The sequence below is a fragment of the Meleagris gallopavo genome, chromosome 6, assembly GCF_905368555.1.
Source record: "Meleagris gallopavo chromosome 6, MGAL_WU_HG_1.1, whole genome shotgun sequence".
Classification (NCBI taxonomy): Eukaryota; Metazoa; Chordata; class Aves; order Galliformes; family Phasianidae; genus Meleagris; species Meleagris gallopavo.
In genome coordinates this window covers 34,701,241-34,728,323 of record NC_139409.1, presented here as the reverse complement: position 1 = coordinate 34,728,323, position 27,083 = coordinate 34,701,241, and the positions used below count along the sequence as shown (strand labels likewise).

General features: G+C 39.2%; 1 protein-coding gene across 9 annotated transcripts in view; it reads left to right on the top strand.

Annotated features, from left to right (window-relative positions):
* Window positions 1-21,730, top strand: part of SATB1 (SATB homeobox 1) — a 91,458-nt gene extending 69,728 nt beyond the window's left edge. For 6 of the 9 annotated variants that reach the window (XM_085226323.1, XM_085226322.1, XM_085226320.1 and 3 more), the window contains 3 exons: window positions 16,513-16,716; window positions 17,197-17,292; window positions 20,010-21,730. In XM_085226323.1, the coding sequence (XP_085082449.1) occupies window positions 16,513-16,716; window positions 17,197-17,292; window positions 20,010-20,495 (786 nt within the window). In that variant the 3' untranslated portion in view covers window positions 20,496-21,730. The remainder of the gene's footprint in view (window positions 1-16,512; window positions 16,717-17,196; window positions 17,293-20,009) is intronic. The other 3 variants (XM_085226324.1, XM_085226326.1, XM_085226325.1) reach the window with 3 other exon arrangements.
* Window positions 21,731-27,083: the final 5,353 nt, after the last annotated feature.

Genomic DNA, 27,083 nt, shown 5'->3' with positions numbered 1-27,083 from the left:
AACAAACTAACTAACTAAAAAACAAAAACCCACAAGCCTAGGAGCCTTGAGAGATAGGGAAGTAGAGACTTGTAGTGCTCCAGTATGTTTGCTGTGTTTTGAGAAGTAACTTCTATGGCTTACCCTGAAAAGATAGTGTGAAGTAGGGAAAAAAAAGCAAAACTTTTGTGAAAATCAGCTTATGTTGCTAAAACTTTCTTAAACTTAGGAAATTGCAATTTGCAAAAACTGAGGTGATTCCAACTTCCACATCTCTGGGAGTCCTCTGTGCTGTAGTATATAGCTGTTAGTTTGCATTATTATTCCTAAATAAGTTTATTGCAGAATAAATAGGTAAAATCAGTACTCTTCTGCATCTGCAGTGCTGAAGATTACTGTGGATGTGCAAGTAGGTGTCACACACCCTCTGTCCTCCCTGAATAAAAATGCCTGTGTGTTGAAGCCTTTGGCAGCTGGGACACTTGGGACTCCTAGGATCATGTTCTGATTTTCATGTCAAAATAGAACCAATAGATTATTAGCCATAATTCCAGAATCCTTATATAATTAAAGAGAGTTTTGACCCGTTACTTTTAAGCTGTTGCACAATGTTGCCTAAATTCCTATCCCTCTCTCCCTGGCTTTCAGTTCTGTTAGGCGGTTATACCCTTTGCAATGAGCAGTTCTGCATGCAAAGCATGGAAGTACAGTGGTTTAGAACATGCTATAGACTCCACCCTAAGCCATCACACAATTATTTTGTGCGGTGAAATTCTATGAGTAGTGTTTTCTTCTGGCCTTAATATTCACCTGGAATTCCCTCCTCTGAAGCTGTGCCTGGGAGGGAGCACAGAGTAGGCATTGAGAAGAGCATCTCCCACTTGTGAGTAGATTGGAAGGAGTTAAATGAGAAGGGAAAGCTAAACACTGGCACTAAAATTGCTTTTGGTGTGCAAATACTGTGCTTTTCCTGACATAAATATTTTCAGAATAGGCCATTAGAGTTCAGGTATATAAAACTCTGCTTTTGCTGGAAATTTTAATGTTGTAGTAAACCCAGAGATTTATAGTGAAAAATTGATGTCTGTTATCTCACTTTTATCTTTTAACCAGCAGTTTTATAAATGCTACATCTTTGATCTGGCTTTTTCCATCTAGAGACTAAGCTATATACTCTAATAGGAAAGTCATTTTTAAACAGCTTCCCACACTGAACAAGCACGGCATTGTGGATCTGGCACAAAGATGTAACATGCCATTACCACAGATATGTAATGATCTATTCAACCATTTTTCAGAGGGGGGAAAAGAAACCTTTTTATCACCAGGAGTAAATCTCTGGTGACAATGTAGCTTTAGGAGGGGTCTCCATTTATTCTCAAAGCTACTCCTCAGGAGGCTGCACCTCATGTGGTCCTGGGGTGGCCTGGCCTGGAGTTCAGTCCTTCACCGCAATTCTGTTTTATCTCCCCCGTATAGCTGAGTCCTTTCATTTTCTTTAATGTTTTCCCCTCACCCCCGTGGTGATCAGTCTGGCAGCTGAAGACGTGTCATGAGCAGCAAGAGCTGGGATGGGATTGGGTGTCAGCAGGGACAGGAGAAAAAGAGTGTGAACCGAGAAGGCAAGATGGGCTCCTGTGCTTGATCAAGAATGGCCCCATTAAAGCGGTGTGTCTTTCAGTGAAACTGTGAAACTTGGCAGATAAAGCTGATTTGATTCTTTCACAAAATATCATATGGCAGAGTCAGTGTGTTCTACCTCACCCAGGTCAGGAGGAAGGAGGTTTTTGGATTTCTATTGCAGCAACAAAAGGAGAGCACTCTACGCTCTTCCTCTGCCCTTATATCAATTTTGTTTACATAATATCTTCTCAGAAATAAAGGCTAAAACCTTAGGAAATTCTTTTAGGAATGTTTTTAAAAAATTCTTTCTCAGATGATAGGAAAATGTATTTCAGTTAGCGGGCTTATTGCTCAATCCAGGTAGAAGTGGAGTAGGACCAGCATCAGTCCTGGTCGCCTCCATTTTATGGAGATGACTTTGGTTAAGCAGGTTGTCTTCAATGAGTCTTGGGTTCCCACCCATAAAAAGTAGACAGTGGCTTCTTGAGTCAGGAGTGGTGCACCCAAGAGAAACTGCCTTAAAACATCTGAGGTGATTCACATCCGTGTCCAATTGCCCACACAGATTTGTATGCAGGGAAAAAAAAAAAAAGCATTAAACTCTGATAGAGTTGAAGCCAATGAAGAAAAGGTTCAGCATGGAAAATACTTCACTCATAAGAAAATATTGACCACTTCAAAACATTCCTCAGGGCCTGCCAGCCCTTTGCAAATAGGGCAAATATTGGATATGTTGACACATGTATGAAAAAGCAGCTTCCTGAACATGCCCTATATGTGAGGTCAGACAGCTCTGGTGAGAGTGTCCTGGGGCAGGTTGAGGAGGTGGTGGCAATTTCAGGAAGTATTTGAGCCCTTAGGAGGGATTTCCCGGAGGAATGCAGTACATACCTGCCCTGTGCTATTTAGGAGTTAATGCTTAGCACTGTTATAGCCTCCTTTTTACAGTGTGTCCCTGCCAGGCATGGGGCTGGGGCTGCTGGGCACCAAGCAAGTTGCAGTCCCAGTTCACAGGTAACCAGGTTCTGGGTTTGGTGGCTTGACCCAGTGGAAGGATCAGTGTATGGGGAAGAAGCAAGGAGAGCTGCAAGCTTAAGTCATCAAATGTACAAATGACAAAAGAGAGCCAAGTAGAGAAAACTCTTCACAAAATACAAAATTCTGTTAAGGAAGCAAGAAGGCACAACATAAGGAATGTTTGGTACATGTTATTGCAACTGAAAAGTCAGAGTACAGAATGAATTATAATTTAGCATAATCCATAATTTTACAGTTTTCATTTTGAATTATTTATCTTATTTGATTTGATTAAAGATAAGGCGGGTAGATGATATATTGAATAGCTCTTCATGTCTTAATGACAAATGAAAGATGTCATTATTATAGCTTTCCAATTTAAAAAAAAATTATTTGTGCTGTTTCTATATAATTCCTTTTTCTTTTTAAAGCACATTTCAGATATGCATTGTGTACACATGATTCCATAACCCATCAGGCTTCAGTGTTGCCTCAGTACCTCTGATTCAGTAAATCAGATCATAGGCAGCATGCTGTCATATAATAAGGTGTCTGATCCTTATTACCAGTTTGTTGATGCACAGACTCCTTCAAATTGACCATTGCAACACATGGTTTCCCCTGAAACTAGCTGTGATAATTAGCGTGGCTCTAATGAGACAGAATGTCACTGATCTTGTGCTGAACTGTCGAGTATCGACGCTACGGATGGGAACTGTCAAAGCTTGCCATCTGTGACAGAGCTTGGCATATTCCATTTGCAAGGTAGAGCATGCTCAATAGACTGTTTTTAAACAAATGGTCCATTTCTTGATTAGAGCTCTGTGTTCTGCTACCGTGGAAGACTTTATATTAGAGTGAAACTTTTTCTATTTTTTCTTCTTCTTCCTTCCCCCTCCTTTCCACAACCCCCTCTCCCCCCCCCTTTTTTTTTTTTTTTTTTTTTGCTGGGGTAAGCTCATTAGGAAATGAAAATGTTACTAATTCTCAATCCGGCGCCTGCAATCCTTTTAACTGTGGCCTATCAGCTTTTTGAGGAGAGCTGGGGGGAGCCGATCTTGTATTTATTCTCCTTCTTCCCCCAGTTGTCCTAAGGCAGTTGGTCTAAGGCTAGTGCTTCCTCCGGGCTTTTACCTGATTTTAAGTAATGGGGGATACAGAATGATAGTTTAGAAGGATAGAGAAACACAAATTAAAAAAAGTCTCGGATCCCATGAAGCGGGGCCATGTGCGGGTGGGATGAAAGCATGGAGACGGTTGAGAGAGCGGGGCAGCCAGGCTGCCATGAGCAGCCCTGCAAAGTGCCCTGCGAGGAGTCCAGCGCTGCTTATCATTCCAAAATATGCTTTGTTGCTTTTTATTTCCTCCTTCCCTGGCAGACCACACAGGGCTTGTTCTGAAGAACATTTTCACTAATCTGATCAGGCAGCCAAATACGCCGGGAAAACTGCTTTAATGATCCCACTAATTACCTCAAGTCAATATGAACTGTATTATTAGACTGAGGGAAAATATTCCATTAGGTCTCCCCCTTGGGAGTTTCTCCGCTTTGTGATGTCACCGGAGCCTTCGCCCTCTCGCTTGTAATTAATTTTATTTACACACGCAGGCACGCACAAGGTCACACCTGCACAACCGGAGCTGGCCGGGGAGCGAGTGGCACTCAGGCTTAATCAGATCTGTCATAATTACCATTCTGCATGTTTCTGACACACGCTGTGAAATATTTCAATTTAACTGCCGCTACCAGCACAACCAGATGTAGTGTGAGTGTGGCTGCATTGGAAATATTATTCCTCAGGATAAACTCTCTCCTCCTCCTTTTTCCTCCCACCCCCTCTCCCTTTTACAGCTAATGTGGCACAGAAGCTGATGTATCCTGTAAATCTTGAATGCAGCGCTAGATTGATAACAGCAGATTAGACAGTTTAACCACAAACAGCTTGTTCATTTTTCACAAATGAAAACCACATGTGGTGTAACTAAAATTTCAGGCTCTTTTTTTTCTTCTTTTTTTTTTTTTTTCCCCTTTGGTTGTTGTTTCCTTTTGTGTGTGTGTTGAGGTCTGCCTTGCGCTGCAAAGCAGTGAAATAAAAGGGTAAACATATAGGGCTGAAGAAAAACTGCTTTCTTTGGAGATTATTTCTCCACGACCTTTATTAAAAACCTTCCTTGCTTTGGCAAAGACATTGGATATCACACAGGGGGTTTGCCTCTCACTCTGAGACTTTCTAATCTCTGTTTTTTATGCCCACTTATTAAAGAAGTCATCCTACTGTGCTATTTTTCAAAATAACATGCCAGCAAACACCTCGCTAACCAAAAATGGAGCCTTCGCTACCACCTGAATTTAGTGAAAATAAAATCCTCTGCCCAAGTTTTTCTCCATAAATTTTTACTCTGCACTAACTCTTCTATTTACCTCCTCCTCTGGGGAAAAGATGCTGCTTTGTAAAGGATTGTCAAAGTAGCGAGAATTTTGGCAAAGAGTAAATTGATTTGTTTTATTGAAAACATTCTGGTATTTCTGGTGGAAACAGATTATGATTAGTTTTTATGAATCAAGATGTTGCCTTTGAATTGATAACTTTTTTTTTAGAAATTTTTTTTTTTTTTTTGGTTCAGCTTTTCAACTCCCCCACCTTAAACAGCCTTCAATACTTAGTAAGGATTTTTAAAACCATTTCCCCTTCAGTAGATCACTATTGGCTAGTTTTTCTACACAAAGAAAACAATTAGATAGTTTTGATAGAAAGTTCTACCAATCCTTACAGTAGGGAAAAAATGTAAGTGTGGAGTGCAACTGAATGGATTCCCTGAAAGATTCTGCAGGTATTGTCAGACAGGATGAGTGGTACAGCACAGCTGAGTGAAATTCATCAAACATAATCTGTAATATGACTTCCAGAGGAGGTTTGAAATAAGTAGCTGCAGTCAGAGATCATTTTATCCATCGCCAGTTACTTGTGATGTGGTGGCAATATTGAAAGTGCATGAGATGTGCTCAAAGTTGGTTGAAAAAAGGTATGCTGGGGTAGTGTACTTTGATAGGACAAATTGCAGAGGACAATTTGGCTACCCAGACACCCCACAGCCTGGTCACAAAGCAGGCAGCCTCTGTAAGGGAAGTAGGAGCCCCAAAGGTGTCCTGACTGCAGATGTTTGCAAAATAAGTCAGGAGGGAAGGAAGGACTCACAGGAGATGAGATCATGCAGAACGTGAACTGTCAGATTTCTCTTAAGGATTCAGAAATCCAGCTTTCATTTCTTTGAATCTTTTATTTCTAATTTCCCTTTCCTAGGTAGAGGTGTTTTGGTTCCTGCTCTCCAGATGCATGAATCAGCTCCTCCTCAGGCAGCACCTGCTGTCTGCCTAATAAGAGGTGCTGTTTCTGACAGGATGGATTTCCTTAATCTCTCTTCCTGCTTTTAATATCCTCACCTTCTGTTTTGTTTTCCTCTCCACCTTCACTTGTCCTGCTAGCTCTCCTCTTAGCCTTTCTTTGACTTCTTCCTATCCCATTCATCTCCCATCTACGCTCTCATCATTTTCTTGGTTTTCTACCAGTCCTTCTTCCCTGTTTCACTACTGTCCCCTGTTATATAGTTGCTATGGGGCATCCCACATGCATCCCCACTCCTTCTTCATTCCTCAGATTGCCTGTGCAATAGGCAGGCCACCGATCTGGGGGCTTCTGAGGGTTCAGTATATTGGGTTTTTAACATGAGGCAACTAAAGCATTTAAAAACAAGCTAAACAGGAAATGGCGGGGGAAATTTCGTCCTGAGAAACAAAGCTCTACAAAACATGCCACTGTAGAGATAAAGGCATCTTCTGCAAACAGCAGCACTCTGAGAAACAATTTGCTAAACAAGTGACCGGTTAAAATACAGAAGAGCTGCTGGGCTAAGGCAGGAGTAAGGAAGAGTAGAAGTGTGTTTTCTCCCTTATCATTACACCGCATAGTTCAAAATATTCAACACCCCAAAGAATGTGACAGGATTGTGAGGTGAATAGTGAGGAAGGAGACAACAATTTAATGTAGATAATTTCTAATTTAACTACTTCTGACAGTTTCTTACTGTGTCCATTTTCAATTTCCTCAAATTTTACCTCTAAGTCAAACTTCATAGTTTTTGGTTATGAATTACTCCAACTACTGATATATAATGAATAGACTAGGAAATTGGGGGGAAAAAAAAATCAAATTTCCAAATATTTATATAATTTTGCATCTTCCAAATTTTATTTGGAATTCAGATGGCTATTCCATGGTTTTCTTACTTTTATTCTTGTACAGCATCAAGTTCCTTTACTACGGAATAGCATTTGAGAAGACAATGAAAATAGTTTTGAGGATATTTGTGAAGTAAGGGTGCTAGGTCTGAGAGGCCCAAGCAGAATTCCCTGATGTTTTGGACCTCAGCTGAACAAGATTTGCACAAGCATCTCTTGCATCTGTGGATTTACTTAGGTGACTGATGTTAGTTATATATGAGGGTACTTAGCATCTCTAGTGTAATATGAATAATGGTACTTAATGCTATTTAAATAAAAAGTTATTTTAAAAGGACTTAAATTAGCTTCTTTTTATTTTTCATTTAAGGCAGCTGGCGCACTTCATCTCTTAGCATCCATTTATTCTTCTTACTTACTACAGAGAGAGAAACCAAAGGCTCAAACTTCTTCAGGGCAGGCAGGAGGGACAAACTCCACTGTCTCTTCTTGCCCAGTGAAAAAAAAAGCCTGACACTCAGCACTGCACTTCCCAGAGAGCTTATACTTTGTGACTGCTCTTGTCCCCAGCATGGGGACAAGCCACCTGATAGCACCCTGCTGTTAACTCCCAGCAGCCAGGAGGGTCAAAACCTTCACTCCAGCTTCCCTTTGCTCCAGCTTTCCTGTACTTTTAAGTTGATGCCCCAAGCAACCACTCTACAATTTGGGGGATTTTAGCTTTCCAAGGGCTTTGCTGCCTTTATTTTTGCATGTGTGACATTTATTTCTGCTGGTTTCTTTCTCATTCACCTACGTTTCTGTCTTTCACAGGTGTAAATATTAAACATTTTTTTAAATGCTTTGAAGTAGTGTACACCCTTCATTTTCAGACCATTTTTGTGGTTAATAAAATGTGGAAAGTTAGGGGCAGGTTTGGTTTCAGTTTTTTTAGGACTCCCTCACTTTTGGCATGATCAGAGCATTGCATGTTGTTCACAACAGGTCTGGACCAGCAGGATCCAGCTGAGCTGCACGAGAAATGTTAAAAGAAATCTTCTCAGTGTATTTAAATGCTGAATTAAAAATATAGAGGAAAAGATTTAGGACCTAAAAGTGTTCGGAGATGTGTGAGGAGCACTTTTGAGACATGTTTTTTGGACTGATACATCTCATCAACCGTGTGATTCCTCAGTGCATGCGGATCTTCCTATGATCCAAAATGAATTCTGGAAAGAAAAAGGAGTATGACGAGGAGCCACAGATTTAAATTACTCCCTCTGGGAAATTATAAGCTTAAAAAAAAAAATAAATCTAACAACATGATGTGCACATGTTTGAAGTAATTGCGGAAGTGACACTTTGGCCCTACGGCCTTCTAACCAGAGGTCTTTCCCCCAAAACAAATGTTAAATCTCCATAAGCAACATAATAATAAACATTTGCATTTCGGTAGTAAATTGATAGTACTAAAAAAGATTTTTAAAACTGCCAGGCTCTTTCTGTTAGACTCTTCTCTAGCTAAACAGTAGATATAGCTTCCATACAAAAATTGATTGCACATTTAAGAATAAATAAATATGGGCTATTAAGGGTCATGGTTGGATTTAGGGTTGTATTTACTTTCAAGGGAAGCATTGGTATTGCAGTGAAATCAGTACTTCTCCCTACTTAAATGAAAGATAAAGGGCCATATATTACCAGTCACCCTCTGTGAAACCTACTGACCCATTTTATGTGCCTATACCATAAAAAGTAATGTACCAGACTAAGACTGACTTATTTAATAATTAGCAGTTTTTTCTTGTGTGTGGGTTTTTTTAATATATACTTTTTTTTTATTATTGTGAAGTCCATTTTCGTCCTGCATATTTCGTGGTTATGATGCCAATTGGATTGTGTGTGTGCAAAAGGATGGATATGGAGTAGAGGAAGGCAGAATAAAGCTTCACCCACTGTTCTTGCATCTATTACTTTTTCCCTTCTCTTTACATATGAATGTAGTTGCATTTTATGTAAGATTTTCAAAGGAATGCATATTATGTTTTTGATTACAGCTTGTGCCTATCATTGCTAGGCAATTGAAGGCAATACTGTAGAAAAGATACATTTGAACAAGGGAAAAGAGAGGTGGAGGAGGCTGAGAGCAGAGAAACCGAACTTGGGAGAAGCCCTTAATTTAGTTTATTAATTCCTTCTGAACACAACTAAAAAGTAATGATATTTATGTTTTCAGCCAGTTTTAGAGTTAGTGGGTTAGGAGTGTTCTGTTTTTTCTTCCCATGAGCTGCTGGTACATCTCAAGTGTTTGTACCCAGGGACCACACATACCAGCTTTGATACAGCCTCAGCCCTTAAGCCGACAAGTTTTTCCATAGTGCTGGCTCTCAGCCACGCACCAGGGCTCCGCGTAGGGAGAGGTCTGATCCGACAGACAAGACTGAAGGAGCAGGGCAACCAGCTCTCTAGGTCATTTTGTTTCTGTACTTGTTTGCTGCCTGTCACTGAATTTTACAGGTTGCTTTAGCAAGTTGCCTTTTTAAATTTATTTTTATTTTTTTAATTTTGTGTGGTTGTTTACAATAGAAGGACATTTTTAATTTGTAAGTACTGCAGCTAGAGAGGAGAAAAGGCAGAGGGAAGAAGAGACATTAGGAATCCTTTTCCCCTAAAATATCACCCAAAAAAATTGCAATGAAATGCTGTCAGCATCACTGCTGGCAGCTCGGTCAGTTTTTTTCTTCCCAACCCAGGGAAGAGGTGGAGGTAACATGTAGACAGATGGTACAGCTGAATAATAGGTTGGATAAGAAATTTAAGGAAACGGCATAATCTGTTTCTTCAAAGGAAGTTCTTCCTGCTAGTGAAGTTTACCTTTTTTCTGAAAAGCCCTATGCGGTTGTGGGGTTTTCAGTTTGTTTGTTTTACTAAATCTCATCTATTACGATGGCAGATACAGATTTACTTAAAATTCACATCTGGCTTCCCCTTTCAATGTTCTAGTAATGAAAGCCAGTAGAAGAGATAAACCAGAAATAGCTGGAGATAAAGGACAGCTTCAGGTTTCAAACTTTCTCTGATTTAGCAGAATGCTCAAAGGCAGAGCTTGAAACTTAGAACTGATTAGTGTGAACAAAATAATAAAGCAAACGTATTTCTGGGGACATTTATTTTCACTTTAGGCCACATTTCAAGAAGAGGCATTCTTATTCTACCAGCTCTGCTCATCTGGATCAGGATGAACAGCAGCTTTTGCTTCTTGAATTACAAGCACAGTTTTGTGAGTAAAACACAGAAATCTCAAACTATTTAACACTCATGGCAGCTTTCAAAATGTCTTGAAAGCGTTTGCCTCACAGAAATCAGTTCTTAAAAGTACTTGAAAAGATAAGCTAAAATGAAAAGCTTTTCAATAACAGCTATGTTGTTCACTATCAAAACCCACTAAGCTTGATAGATTATTATTTTTTCTTAAAATTTTATGAACTTATCCAGTGGTCTTTCTTCTAACAGACTTCATCTCATCTGGGAAACATACATATCTACTCGGCTTTGCATAGGGGATAACCAGAGCAACTTCAGGAGTTTAGTCAAAAAAGAAATCTGTAGACAGAATAAATTCTCCCACAGTCAGGAAATTCCAAAAGAATATTTCAGGTTAAAAAGGACTACTCTGATCATCTGGACTTATGCCCATGTCCAAACCCACAGGCATTTCACCCAGAAATAAGTCGCATTTCAGTAATATCAGCCTGAAAATGAAATGCTCCACTCATAGACTACATTATGGGTTGTCTGCTGCATTTTTCTAGATAAGCTAATGTAATGCAAACCACGTTTTCATTATAAACTAAAATAGAGTCCATTGCTACTTATTTCTTTTATTTCTTTGTACTGAAACGATGTGTGCATGTTTTGCTTCACAGTTCCAGGAGCTTCTGTATTCCGAACTCTGAATTTTTGATCTTGTTGAACACTGTGAGAAATCTCGGTTGAAGGGTTTAATGCGTTTTCCAATCAATGCATAGGGGAAATTTGGCCTTATCAATTTAAATGCTGGAGATCCTTCATTGCATTATGGAAGAATCTTTGCTAAGCAGAGATTATTCTTAAGAACTTCATAACATTTAAAGGTTAATATGTTAGGTAAAGAACAATATCTTAAGACAAACATTTTTATTACAGGACATGAAGGGATAGTTCTGATTAAATTACATGATTATTTGAATGGGAAGGAAGACAAAGTGCATCATTTCTTGCCCTCAACTTTAATGCCTTTAATCAAATAATGACCTTCTGGAAATAGTTAATTTTAAGCATTTGGAAAGATCAATACCACTTTGCCACCAAAAAATGGCCCAGATGATGAAATTTGATGTATTTAAAGTACCATTTCACCCTTTTAACCTAGTAAATAATTTAAAATGCTTTCAGTACTTCTATGCTACCATTATGTATCTCGTTCGAAGTATTATGACTTTTCCAAAAGCAACCTTTCTCTACAATGAACAGCTTACAAGTTAATACTGAAGCCTAAGACTATATGCATATATTGTAGTGGTGATGTTAGCCTTTTTTCCTTCTCTTTTATGCATGGATTCTGTTCTGAAAAGAAATGGAAATATCTATGATGAACACAGCTATTTGGAACAAAACTGAGATTTGTAAAGCAAGTTGGATGGCTTCTGAAGGGAAAAAGTCAATATTTAAAGTTTAGTTCATGAGTTCTTTTCCTTTGTTTTGTCTATAAGCTTTTGTGTTAAAGGTGAAGGATTTGGGTTGCTCAGACAATTAAGAGCCCATTTTACCAAGTGTAATTTCATATCTGTGTTCTATAAACTGGAGTGCCTTCAGCATTGTAAATAAAAAAATTGCCCTCTATTTAGCATGTTTGTGGGCAGATTAAAACAGTCTTCATTAGCATAAGTAACACTTACAGATTCTTTTAAAAGTAGAAAATTATTTGCTGAATGATAAATTGCTAGCTTTATAGTTAGTTGCTGAAAATGTGCTCATTCAAAATGCCTACTTTAGTTTAGTCTACAATACTCAATTTTTTGAGTTCGAAGTACTGTTTAATGGATTATGTACTTAGTCTTTGTTCACAGTAGATGCTGAAATGCAATTCAACTTTCTGCTAAAATGTTTGTATCAAACACCTCCCTATTTAGACTGATTTCTTCTAACGCCATATATTTTTATTATACTATATGCCCCAGAGACTGATACAAAATAATGTCAGATATGCTATACCAAAGAAAAGCTGTTCACATTTTAGTATTGATAGTGAAAAATGTTTTGCCTTCTTGAATTCAAATTACAGCTCTTTTTTAAAACGTTTGATTCTTTGTTAGTTTTTCTGTAAGAAATATTAAACATTTGGCAAATGATCATCGCTACAGCAAATTCACCAAACAATAGAGTTCAGTTGCTCCACCGTAGAGTCCTTTCTTTCCGGACTTGTTTATTGCTGTCTTGGAAAGCTTTGCCCAGAAAGCATTTTTCATGCTGGAAATGCTACCCTCTTTGATCTAGTTAGAATTGGTATCTACACCTTAAGTGCAGATTTCAATTATCTTTTTTTTTTTTTTTCTTGTTTAGTAAGAAAGATACTGGAATGCAAGAATAGTTTTTTAGACACTACGTGACAGAGCAGAATATTTTATTTAAACAAAGCTCAGCTCAGACTGAGTAAAATAACATTTGGGTGCATAGATAAAATGCATGTATGCTTTAAAATAAGGGTGCTCGTGGGTCATGCAGACTCTAATGCTTGGCAGTTATCCTCTTTGCGCTTTTCCTGCATTAGTTTGGCAGTTCAGCTTTCACACATTTTTTTTCCTTTAATGTCTTCTGTTTCTTTGCTAAATCCCTATCAGAAAACCAGACAGAAGACTCTTATTTATTTTAAATATCTTAGGTTTAGCATCTTTTTTTTTTTTTTTCACCATTTTCTTGCTTACTGTAGCAAGACCTTTGCAGATGGTACTTGGTTACTTGAAAGTGCATAACAGTATTTTCTTTGTAGCAGATGGATTTAAGACTTTTAGTTCCCAATAAATGTAGGTTTACAATACATAACTTTACAGGATTTGTGTTGTATATAACAGGTTTGAACATATTATCTCAGAATTCATCTGCATGGCATTTTCAGTTTATCCAGGGCCCATGCCAGTATTTTAAGTAATAGAGAGAGCATAGTGATTGATAGCAGCTAAAGGCGTGATTTTGAATAGAAACAAAGGTTTTAGAACAGAAGGTGTCAAATTAAACTTTGTCAGTTTGAAAAGTAGTAACATCCTGAAAGTTCTGCAAACATATTTACATGTGGCTAATGTTTATATTTTGCTTTGTACTCTCTTTATATTCAGTGTAATGTTGCCTGGCAAATTTACTGTGTTTTAAAATCAAGGTTTTTCCCGATGTCATTGCAGAGTTTTGGGGGTTTGCCTTGCTGCATAGATATATCTGCCTAATTATTTTAAGGCATTTTTAATGATGTGCTGCATCTGCTATAGAAGCTGGTTGTCATCTAATTTGAGTTATAAATATTTTGTTATTGTTTTAGTGTCCTTTCTACTTCTTTAAGATTATAAAAACATGAAAAAAACAGTTGTCCGAGCTCTCCTTCAAAATAAATTTTCTTAACAAGACATTGCTCTAAACTTACGGGTGTGGAAGAGGAGAAAAATCAGCCCTGTTAGGTCCATTTGTGAATTAAACTACATTAGCTACAGCACTTCATTCTTCTTTAGATCAAATAGAGGCAAAACATACACATTTTGCAGAACTTAAAATTCAGCATTAGAAGAGTCTGTATCATTAGTTTTCCTCAAAGTTACAAAAACATTTCGTACATTTTCATTTAGCTGACTTTTATGAATGAGCTTTATGTTGAATAGAGATGTCCGAACACAAATTAAGTGAAACATAAGAAAACATTCTGGAGTAAAGTTTTCACCCTTTTAACTAAATAAATCCCCAGAGTTTCTGTTACTGCACATTCACTATCTCTTCTGAGATTATTTGTGAGATCAGCTTTTACAGGCATTTTCAGAAATAAATGAAGTCCAAAAAATTACTTACTTCTTGTTTTTAAAAGAATTCACTCCGTCATTTCCCTGTTGCCCATCACATGTTTCATCAGAATATTTGTTTACTTCTTCAGGAATATGAAGAACAGAGTGGAAAAGAGACATTTTATTAGAGTAGCAGTCTATTCTACGCACCATCAGAAGCAACTGTCTTCAGAATCTGAAAATCAGTGTTTTTGTGAAAGGCTGGGATAGATATACTTTTTTTTAATGAATCTTACAGTTCATTAAATCTTTTTTAGATAAAGAAGTAAATGCACTTTTTTAGTGCAAAGGCTAATAGAAAAGTATTGGAAATCTAATGTTAGTCATCAGCAACTAGTAAAATTAAGGACTGATCTAGTAAGCGTAGAAACATAGAAAAGGAGGAGAAGGAATTTCTTAGTTAAAAAAAATGTTGTGAAATATATTTAATCAGCATAAACTGTGATTGCTTAGGACTTATTTTATTATTGATCACTTAAAAAGAGTTTCCATTGTCCTTTTCAAAAAGAGCATCTGGGATTCCCATGGTCACCAGACAAAAGAAATGCAGTTTCTAAATGTGTGGTGCAGTTTCTTCTTAGGTCTGTGAGAATACCTTAAAGAGGTGTCATTGGGGGGGACAAGTTTTTCACCTAATTGCTGTGGCTGCTCTGCTTTTTGTGTCACCACAGTTGGAAAGAGGACAAACAGATTTAATGTGAAGCAGTGCAAACTCCAGACAACCAAACGACTATTTTTTTCTGCTTCCCAGCAGATCTTCTCCTTTTTAATTAAAAATTTTATAACCACATTTCAATTAAAAGATTTCAATTTTGTTATCTTCATCTTCTCCCCTCCTTCCTCAGTAAACCACCTACGCTCTCTTATTGCACCTTTTAACTTGCTGCAGAAAGCTAGTAGTCATATGTTTATTCCCTTGGAAGCATGGCAGGCAGAGAACCATGTGCAACGTGTGGATTTTGTTAGGGGCGTGGAGGGTTTGTGAGTTAACTTGGTAACGCATCCCATGGATCCTTATTATGTGGAGGGAGAATTCATGGACACTTGCTCCTGTTTTGGAAACATACTGTATGGTTCCATTTGGGACAGCCAGTATTTTATATTTTTATAGGATAGCATTTGGCCACATTTCTCAATCAACTTTTTAAACCTGAGGTTAATACCCAGCATATGCATGACGAAAAACTGGAGTCTGCCCCATCCCTGCTTTGGGCCCTACTCAGATTTTTGCCTTCTGATATTGCCAGTATTTGTTCTTTATGCTATCTCTGTTTCTTGGGGGCATATTCTCCTGTGTCATTTGTTCACTTTTCCACTTTTATGCCAGAGCATATACTTGAAATCTTTATACACACCTCACTAAATATGTTCTCATACAGTATGAACGCATTAAGATTATTTGTTTACTTTCATCTCTTCCTGTCACGGCAATATTTTTACACTGCATTTATTAACTGCTAAAGATATGAATGTCTTCAAGAAAATGACGTATCTATATTGTATCTATGTATCTATTGTATCTAGTAGTAAACTAGTCTGGATAAACCATTTTTCAACTACCAGTACATGTAAGAAGGATCTAAAAGCTTCTGTACATTTATATTATTTGTTGATTCAATAAAATGTCACATTATCTTTCCCACAGCATTAAGAAGTAAAATTGCACAGACCTAGTTTTGAAAACAGATCCTGGAAGCTAAAAGGAAGAAATATGCAGGTTGCATGCGTGTAATAGTTTGTTTCTAAATTTTAATATATAAAAATACGCTGATGATGCACACTGTGCTCCATAGCTTGTTTCCCAAAAAGATAGCTGGTTTAGGATTGGTGTGCTTTTAGGCATCTTGCTGTTTGGTGACCTGGAAAAGGTATGAAGGGTAAGTCCAAAACATGAGGTTCCCTCATGTCCCCCTCAAGCCCTGTGCAAAAATGTGAGACTGTTTTTTTCTGGGTCTATGAGAAAAATACTGAAACAGATAATCATTTTCAAATAAATTCACCTGCAGAGGCATTTCTTCTCATGGTAGATAGGAACACAATATTACTTTCCTGCATCTCATCAAATAATTTTTCTCTTTTAAAAGGACTTTAGGGAATTCCACTATCGTTATGATTTACATCAGGCAGCTCTGCGGTCAAAGCAGGTACCAAGAGTACTTTCTTGTCTAGAGAAGTAGCATCAGTATTTAAAAACTGCTCAGCAGCTGATTAACTAGCTACTGAAACAGAGTGTTGGTGCTCTCCAATGGATAAACAGAAGAAAACTGACAGTAGACAGTATATGGCATCAGTGTGTAGAGGAGGAGGGGTTGGGGGATTCTGCCTTGATCGATGGGTTTGTTGAACAATCAACAGCACCGTGATGTGGGACCAAATAAAATGTTCTTTCCAAAATGATCGTGGCTTGCAGGGGTCTGTGCAGTAGGGTGGCAGTCTCAGTGTGTTGATGTTTATTTCACATCCAACATTTACAGGGAAAGCTGTGACTTCCTGGAGGAGAAGGTGAGAGAATGCAATGCTGCTGAAGTCTGCATTTCACCTTCACTTGCCCCTTGCAAGGCAAGGAAAAACTAATGTTTTTCTGGTGTTATTTTCAAGGGATGGCTCTGTGAGCTGTTACGTTGGAAAGAAGATCCCTCACCAGAGAACAGGACCCTCTGGGAGAATCTCTCCATGATCCGAAGGTTCCTCAGTCTTCCTCAGCCTGAACGCGATGCCATTTATGAACAAGAAAGCAATGCAGTTCATCACCATGGTGACAGGCCTTCCCACATTATCCATGTGCCAGCAGAACAGATTCAGGTTAGTTTACCTTGGCCAATCCAGCAGAGCACTAAGTAAATAATGCTTTAAACATAGGAAAGGAAATCAGTGTTTCTTTCCTCCTGGCCAGGCTAACTACAGGTCTCCTGGTAAGTGATAACAGCATACTGCCGTCTGCCACTTGAATTAAAAGATGAGTTTGTGACCACACAGACTTTTTCTTTCACTTTGGGTTTTTCCAAGCTTGTGTGACAAAGCAGCTTGGGCATAGCCATGTGTGGGCAGAACAAGCCTCCTGTGTTAGCTGCCCTCTGCTAGGTGGGCCTCCTGACCACAACAGAGGGATGCTCGGAGCTCAGCTCAGCAGGAGGAGGTTATTGAGCTGCTGATGAAAACTTAGCTCAGTATTCAGCAGCTGATCACCCCAGGTTGGAGCGAGGGAAGGGGACTTGGTTCCTCAGCCAGTTTTAACCCCAGCTGAGCTTGGGATGAGTCAATGTTTGTTTGTTTTTCCTTCAGAGCCCCTCTCCCACCACCCTTGGGAAAGGAGAGCATAGAGGCGCTTTCTTACCAGGCCTGCTGACTGCTGGACCTTGGCTGGGTGCTGCTCCGCAGGTGAGCTGGCACGAGGGCAACGTGCCAGGGAGAGAACTGAGGGCTTGCAGGACCCATGCACTCGGCTTTGGGAGGCCAGGCCTTTGGCTCGCCCAGGCACCATGAGACTGGGAGCACAGATGGCCATCTGCTAAATATTGTAGGTGAAACCTGGAACAGGTTGCCCAGAGAAGATGGGGATGCCCTGTTCCTGGAGGTATTCAAGGCCAGGTTAGATGGGGCCCTGGCAGCCTGATCTAGTATGTGGCAACCCTGTCTACAACAGAGGTCTTGGAACTGGATGGCCTTTTAGGTCCTTTCCAAACCCAAGCCGTGCTGTAATTCTGCGATCTGCAGCTCTCTGAGCTGAAGGCTCTTTAATCTCTTCTCATGAAGACCTGAGGTTAGCTTTTTAGCTGCTCTCTGTTACAGGGCAGATATTGCTCCTGTTTTTCAGAGTTTTCAACCTCAGGTGAGACCTTGATGTACCATTTGTATCACCTGTGCAGAAAAATATTTATAGAACTAGGGAGGATAAAGTTATCTCACAGGCAGAAACAATACAAGTGTATATTAAAGATAAAGCAAACTGAATAAGACAATCCCTTAGGATATCAAGTACTAAAATAATCGTGAAAGCCTGGAAACTTGCAGTTTGATTTAGCAAAAAGAGAGAAAGATCTATATTGAGTAATAAAACAGCACTTGTTTGGAAATGTGCATTGTTTTTAATAAAATTGCTTATTAAAGGGATAAAAGGAGGAGCTTATGCACAGTATAAACACTGTATCACTATGCTACTTACTTAGATTTTCCTGCCTTATTGATAAAAGTTTTGTGCTTGATCTCGCAAATATCATTCACATAAGCATTTGCACTGTAATCTCTTAATGTGACTTGTAAGTGAAAGGATTGGGGGACTGGGCCTGAGTCTTGTCTGTTTTCTACTGCACTCTAATTGTTGAAGATGCATAAATATGTAGCTAAGACACAAGTTTTCAAACTGTGTATACAAAGCCTCCAGTCTTGTAAGAATTTAATGTGCTGGGAGTAGTCTTGAATCTCTCTGGGTTTGAAGCTTTGAATGGGACTGCTTGCAGACCATAAAACATAAAAGAATGTGAATAAGGATGAGACAAGAGCGCAGATTCCATCAGCATTTATGTCACACAATAACATGATCTCCTCAAGCAGAGTCTGCTGATGTGGGTGTTGAGACCTACACGAAGTCTCCACGAGCACAAGCAGCACTGCAAAAGGAAATTTCCAATCCAATATTTATACTACCCCTACAATATCTTGTGCTACTTGAGGTCTGCAAGTGAGCTGCAACCAAAAGCTCTGGAAACACTTCTGACACACAAAAAATTGTCGAGGGAAGACTTGCAAAGGGAAATGAAAAGTGGTGATAGCAACTGCTTGTTTTGCTGCTGTTTTTATTAATAATAACTGGTGGTTTGTACCATATGACAAGAAATTTGCTGACCCAAAATATCTACTAACCAGTGCTTCCTGTGCTGCAGAGCAAAAGAATTGTCAACAAAAACAGTAGCTGATAAATTTACTTTTGATTTTAAACATGATCTTATAATGTACTGTACTCCAGCAGTGGATGAGAAAAACATTTCTGTCTCTTGGGCTCAGTGCCTCACCTTTTAAGAATGTTTCTGAATCCATGTTTGCAAAACTTCATTTTAAGCTCTTGTTAATTATTTACATCATGATTTGCTTTATCTTATTCTTCTGATGTGCATACTGGCTCATTTTTATTGCTTCAGTTTTTGGAATGCAGTATGTTCCCTTCTAATAATAATAGTGCAACTTATTTAAAGCTTTGCATCTTAGTGCTTTATAAATATTAACTGAATAATCCCCAGCACAAACACTGCAGTAGGTAAACATATTTGTTCCCTGTTTATATGTCAGGATCCTTGAATGCAGGCAAGACAGACCCTCTCCGTGGCCACAGGCAAGATGGGCCAGTGCCAGCCTGGGAAATAACGAGTTGCTGTCTCCTGGTCTCTTTGTCCTTGCAAAGACTGGGTTTGGCAGAGTGGTGTTAAGCACTTCCAGCTCTCACAGACTGTAGTAGTGCTTGCAAGTTTGGGGAGGCTTCAGCAGCTGCTCAGCTCAGTTTGGTGGTGGGATATTTCCACACTTAGCTATAAAGCTCCTCCCTTGATCTCCCCTGTCCCTCACCCCAGCCATTGCTAGAGATTTGCAGCCCTTGCTTTTGGGCAGCAGCTGCTGCTGCTGGCAGAGCTCCTGTGTGTTTGCCCTCATCTGGCACTTTTCTCACTTTGCCCTTGTATAGTTCTGGCTAAGCTGGTCAAGTTAATCCTACACTATGTCACCTACTTAGCATTTTGTCTTGTCTGCACTTGACTCATGAAGCACGTTCATTAAAGTGTGTCAGCTTAACTATACCGATGACACGTCATCGGCATTTTCAGCCAGACAAAGCCAGGGTGCCACAGCTCTGCCTGCATCCTGACAGTCCTTTATCCCAGTCTCTGCTTACACACATGCAGATACATGCAAGATATGCAGAGGGTTACTAATTCTCCTTTATTTTGGGCTCAGTGTACTATCATCAGTAATGAGCCCTTTGTTTTGTTTTCCTTCAACTTACCAATCGTCTATAGCTTTGCAATTGTTCCCCTGGATTTTCACGGTAACACAAAAATGCTACGAAGAATACGTGTACAAAAAAAATAATTTTGTGCTTTGTCTTGCAGCAGCAACAGCAGCAGCAGCAACAGCAACAACAGCAGCAGCAGCAACAGCAACCGGGTCCCAGACTCCCCCCAAGGCAACCGACAGTAGCATCACCAGCTGAATCTGAAGATGAAAATCGTCAGAAGCCCCGGCCACGAACAAAGATTTCTGTTGAAGCCCTAGGGATCCTACAGAGTTTCATACAAGACGTGGGCCTGTATCCTGATGAAGAAGCAATCCAGACTCTCTCCGCTCAGCTTGACCTGCCCAAGTACACCATCATCAAGTTCTTTCAGAACCAGCGGTATTATCTCAAACACCATGGAAAGCTGAAGGACAATTCTGGGTTGGAGGTAGATGTTGCAGAATACAAAGAGGAAGAGTTGCTCAAGGATTTAGAAGACAGCATCCAAGACAAAAATGCAAACACGCTTTTTTCAGTTAAACTAGAAGAAGAGTTATCGGTAGAAGGGAACACAGAGATTAATGCTGAACTGAAAGACTGATCTAAAAGTATTATTTTCTTTCAACAGTGCCACTGGTATTTACTAATGAAATGAAAATTCCATCTTGCGTTCTGTCAAACCTTTATTATTCATTGTTCGGCCAATGAATCTTCCAAAACTTGCACAAAAGTTGAAAAAAGGATAATGCAGACTGCACTAGATGTTTTACTCTGTTTTACAAACTGCTTCGCAGCAACAGATGAAGCGTTGAGGATTGTTTGATATTAATTTGTGTTCACTGGATACACTGTGAGTGTACCCAATAAGCATGATACCAGTGATTTTGATTCTGGAGCCTTCAGACAAGCATTACAACTTTTGTGATTTACTGTTTTTTGTTTTCATTATGTTCTTGTTTTTAATTATTACTGTAGCACTCCACACTTGATCTTTGGAAACTAACATTTATTTAAAAAAAATAAAATAAAAAGAGTTTGTTACTCTTGTTCTATTGTATGTTACAAAAGAACTATAGACTGTGGAATGCAGTTTAAAGATAACATATGCCAACAAATGCCTTGTATTATATGGCACTGCCGTAATTCAGATTTGTTTTCTTTTGGAAATAAAGGTCACTGTATTTTTTTTTTTTTCCATTCTCATTGTTACATGGTTTTAAAGAAAATGAAAAAGAAAATGTGAAACACAATTTAGTCCTCATTATTTATTTGTAGATCCTGCAGCATCATGTTGTAATTAATTTTTTTGGAAGTTTCCGTTAAATGTAATATTGCTTCTCTTGTTATCATACTGATTTTTTTTTCTATTTATAAATGTATTTTGATGGGCAGTAAAACAAAGTGTCTTAAAAGTTTTAAATAGAGAAAATGTGCTTTACACAGTTGCCTATAAAAAGTGCTCTATGTTATCCAAGCAATTCATACTATAAGCTTCACTCTTATTGTTGTATGCAATTTTTACTATCATGCAAATAAGCTTAGGTAAATAAAACTAATAGATCACCTTAGAAACTTATGCAATTAATGTGAAAATAATTGATGTTTGCAATGTGTCTTCCTTTGGTTTACAATCAATTTTAAAGCTACAGCTGTATAAATTTTCTGTATAAAGGTGTATTTCTTTTTTATGAGTTTATTGCTATGAAAACACCAGTTATTTTGTTACAGCTGGCTGTTTTTATAAGTGTATCACAATTTTCTTTATGCAGAAATGTTCTGACTAGGAGTGGTTATTGACTGTAACTACACAATTAAAATTGTTTGTATGGTATGATACGGCAGGGTTTGTCTGCGTATGTGTATGACTGTGAGGAATATAACTTGTTCTTAGTACACACTGTACCTTCTTGTCACCACTTTGAAGATGACATTTCAATTGTTTTCCTTTAAAATCATGAGCAGATTTTTTTTAATGACCTTAATATTTGAATATAGATAACATACTTCAAAAAGAAATACAGTTTGGTTATGAAAATCATAACCTGTCTTCTGTAGGTTTAAAAACTTGCCTGCCCAACAGAGATAGCAGGATATTATTGAGTCAAAAGGCTATCAGGCATAAACATATTTACAGTTCCTGGCAGTAATGCACTTATAATGGATACAGCTGGTTTTCTTTTACACTAGAATTATGCTAACACTATTCCTTGCACTAATGTATAAACATTAAAAAAAAAAATCACTAATAGTCACAAAGTACGTAGGAAAGATGGGCTTTGCACATTGCAATGCCCTTCTAAGCAAGATTATTTTAAACAATCGCTAATAATGTTCTTGATGAAGCCATCGCAACTGGTGATCTTTGAATGTATGCAAAGTCAGAGAAGTCTGCAGTTGAAAGTTGGAGTGATGCACATGCTGTCGTTCTCCATTCCTAGGGAAGGAACGCCATGTTCGGTGACACGGTCACTGGATCCAGGTGTGCTGTGGCCCAGGCTGTACAAGCAGAGTTGACCTGTGGGACAGTGCCACAGGCATCCTAAGGGTGTCTGAAGAGCCAAGCACCACTCTCCAAAGGGCTGCTTGACAGGGAAAATAAAAGTGAAATCACTTTTAAACTGATGCATATCCAGGGTAGAAGGGAAAGAAAACACTTTCCTGGAGTATGCTCCTCTTCGTGCTAAAAGCTAATACACATAGCATTCCTATTAGCAGAAATGAGGCAACAAATCCAATATTCTATAAAAGCGTAAGAAGAAATATTTACAAAATTTTCTTTCCTATTTTGAAAGCAATTTCTTTTTATCCTTTTAAGTTTTATGGGTGCTGAAGTAGAAGCCATGATTATTGTAGCTGTTTCTTTTCCATTATCTTTGCTTTTCCTTGTCCTAGCCTAGCTGAGGTTACCTTCCAAGTCAACTGACCTGTGAAGTCATATATTACCTCCATAGGGGTTTGGATCCTGGTGGGTGGGTGGAAAGCATGCTTTTATCTTGGCCTGAGTGACCAAAAGCATCTTTGTTAAATCCTTAGCAGCATCTTCAAAGGTGATGCAGATATTAAGGATGCCATTATGCAGATGCAGGAGGTTTATGCTGTTAGGAGTTAAGCTACTACAAGCATATGTCACCTCGACTCGTGGACTGGATAGACTACCTTGAAAATACCTTATGTCCTTTTCTGTTTCTTTTTTTCACCATCTGGCATAATCCTATCAACAAACTTTCAATTTCTGCAGAGATTAAGAAATCAGCCTTCATTTCTGAAACAAAGCAGTTTCTTTATAAATGCAACATGAACAGAGAGATGAAAAGACAATTTGTTGGGAAGTTGTGAGTAAAACTCACTGCTGAATAGGACTTCACCAGGAGTACATGAAAAGAGTATTTTGACATAGGGAAGTCTGAGGAAATAACAGTGCTTACTAGGAATAAAATTTAAGCTGTGAATAAAGCCAAATCCCTAAAAAAGAGGGACCTGAGTGCTCTGAGCAGGGCTGACAGGACTTAGCCTTCACTCTAAAACTGAAGTTAAGTTTTGACAGTGTTTTGTGGTTTTACCACAAAAAGTGGAGTATTTTTACTCCCCATTGATTCTTATTAATCCATATTTAAGTGTCAAGATTCATGCAGATATGCTGGAGTCTCCAGTGAGTGTTTTTTAAGCCAGAAATAAAACAGAGGGTCCAGATTCCAAGAGGGCCATGGCTTGAGGGCACTCAGATGCCCCAGGCATGGGCACAACAGTTGTTTGTCATTGTGAAGTCTCCCTGCCCTACACTATGGGATTTCTTGAGCTCTGTTTTGCATCACTACTTTAAATTGGTCAGATGACGTGGAAAGTAATGTCCAGGTTTTAAAGGAAATTATTTAAAAGGTTAAAAATTATTTAAAAGGAGAAAAAGTCCAGCAAGTGGAGGAGGATGGTTCCCGTCCATATGGTTTCAGTGATTTTCTGATTGAGGACTTGGGTGCTGGTAAAACCCCTAACAGTATTGCTCAGTCCATTTGCCAATGCAAATGCCCCATACATTGATAGCGGTGTAAATTACATACTGCATAAGTCTCCTTGAGCATCAAGTATTAGCAATTCTGCTTAGCATCAACTGTGTGTTTTTATGTCAGATACATTGCAGAGACCAAAGGTTTTTTGATTTTTACATAATGATTTATATTGTGCTTTGAATAACAGTCCCATGGCAAAGCAGGGATATAAATACGCTCCCAGGCCTTTTTTGTGCACAGATGTAATTTTAGTTTGGTCTCCACACAGTGCCTTGCGTCCACGCAGTCTTTTACTACAACAAATGAGCTAATAATTCAAACTGCAATAAGTGATCCTCCTTGGAGCAGGAGCAGTGCTACTTGGCAGAGAGTTTGTTTGCTCTCAGGTTCATACAGGAGCCTTCCTGCCCTCCCCTGCTGGCAGCCCTTCTACATCCCACACACATTGTTCTGCACTGACCTTTCCTGCCCTGGGTCATCCTGCCCAGGTGTCACCTCTCGTGTTTACACACAAGTCTTTGTGTCACAGCTTACCATAAGGCAGCAAGGACTGCGTGTGTCTGATGTCACCCACTCCTTGGATAGCCATGCATGTCCTGATCCAGTGGGTAGCAACTCTGCACAAGACAGAGGAATTGGGACAATTTTTAATGTGCTCTTCAACCAAAGCCATTCTATGATTCTGTGATTCCATGACCACCATCCACGCTATGAGCCACATGACTTTGCTGGGTCTGTTCTCAGAAAGCTGGTTCTGCCTTGAGCAAAGCCAGACCAGTAGTTTCTAGGGTACTGAAGTAAAGGGGGTAAAAAGGATATATGTCCAAGACAGAAGCAGGGAAAGGAAGAGGAAGGTGACAGAGGAGAATAGGAGCATCAGCAAAGTAATAATAGCTTCCCTTGCATGAAACAACGGATTTTGTTAGAGTCCATAGTAGAGGGTCACCCAGGAATGCTATACTGTACTACCAAGACACTGTAGAAAAAGTTCTTAACCAGAAATACACTGCTCTCTCTAACCTGAGAGCTGGGATAACACAAAAATCTCCTCACCTGTCCACAGTAAAAGAGGTCCCCTAAAATTATGTGCTGTGGTGCTATCCCTCTATGCAGGACATGAAGGTTCCATCTTCAGCTGCAGGCTGACAGCAGCCATGACAGATGTAGTTAGGACTCCTGTTTACTGGTCAGTTGCTTACTCCCATAATATGCTAAAGCAACAGCCAGGCTGTAAAACATTCTTCTCATTTTCCTGCAGGACACCATGCAACCACAAGAAGCTTCAACTCCTCCTTGAACTAGACATACTATAAGAGTGTTGAAAAAATCAGACATGCTGTAGGGCCTGGATTTTTATCACAGAGAAAGAGAACAGAAAAAAAAAAATGTTAATTCTGTTAGCACATAGAGCTATATACGCATGCACAGTTTTTTGGTAAAGTTTTTGGGTGAATAGGTTGTTCCCTCAAGAGGCTTCAAATGCTATTGGCATCTTAAGGGATCATTTGCAATGATTTGAAAGTGATGGGAGCAGAAAAATTCACACAGAATGCTCCTGATTTTGCAGCAGACATTCTCCTATTATAGAGTTTAAGGTAAAGAGCACTCTGTTTTTTACTTGTGTTACAAAATAAGCAACATTCATAAGGCCAGCCTTATGGGTGATGCTGCCCTTCTTGTATATCCCTTCTTACTCCATCTCAAAGGGGCACTTAGCATGCTCCAAAATCGCTTCTCTCTCCTTTCCTCTGTCACATCCCCAGGCAACATTTTTACATGGGGAAAGCAGTTCAGAAAACCCCTTACCTTATAGCAAACCCCAGCAGGGAAAAGTAGGCGAGAATGTCCTTTCAGAAGTGCAGGAAAAGTAATTCTTTATCATTATCATCATGACAGCTTGGATTGGGAAATAAGTACAGGTGTTGCTGTTGGCTTGCCTTAGTGGGCAAAATGCTTTATCCCCTGCCTAATATGGATTCAACATCAGCTGAGAGACTGAAGGAGATGGAAATAGAGGAGAGAGGAGAAGAAATATCTGACTGCAAACCCAGCGTCATGCCTAGTGATGACTGGAGAATTGCACTACTTTTACCTAAAGGAAATCTGAGTTAGACATTAGGAAAAATGAAGTGAAGAGCACTCACGGTTCAGGATGTAGGTACAGAAATAACCTGCAAAAAGGCAGAAATAAGGATCAGAGCTACGAAGTAGTTTCAGAGGAAAGGTTAAATATAGAAAGCTTGCTAAAAGATAGTGGCAGGTTGCTTCTTTAATAAATACCTGCTAAATCATGAGTAGTGAACACAGAAAGAAAACTCAGTATTTCTTGTAATACAAACAGTGATGATGTTTGAAATATACCAAGGGGAATGGCTGTTCTGAGTATGCCTAGTCATGAGTGAGATGGATTCAAGAGGTCTGAAACCAGCACTGTGCTCTCGTTCAGGTGTGCTCAGTGCATTTTGCACATTTAACTATCTATTCTTGTTCATAACCAGATTTTAAAACCACTGGACTGAATAATTTCATTGAGGAGTAGGTCACCTCATTATTTACAACGCATTCCCTCCCACACATCCCAGCACAAAAATGTTTTACCCAAAGCATTTTAGTAATCACCATGGTGTGTGTGCACTCACTATTCATAACTGTGTTCTAACTGCAGTGAAAGTTAACTGAGGCTCCTTTGACCCAGATGGTACTACAAAACCAGGCCATTTTTGGGGGGTGCCACCTTTCTTTCTGTCTCCCTTGTAGCCATCCCACTTTCACTCATGTTTAGCTGATCTATTCTTTCCTCTTCAAAAGCCCACTAAAAAGGTTCATGCTGGTAAACGTGGGTAAGTGAGGGCTTCCAGGACAATTGGAAAGAATAGATATATATTTGCATCATTCCCTCATGTGAAATCAATCCAAAGCTATTTAAGGTGCATTACAGGGTGGTCAGAAGAACAATCATGGGAATGTGCTGGTTTGATCCCCGGTCTCCTCCAGCTGTGGCAATGCTTTCTGCAATGCACACCCGAGATCAGGGAGCAGACGATGAACGGAAACTGCAGCCCCAGGAACCTCCCTAGGGCACTGTGTGACACAAGAGCACAGCACCGTTTGTAAACATCCTTTTTCACACAAAAAAAAGTGCAACGTGGGCAAGCAGATCAAAGCAATGTGATTGCATTTTACAT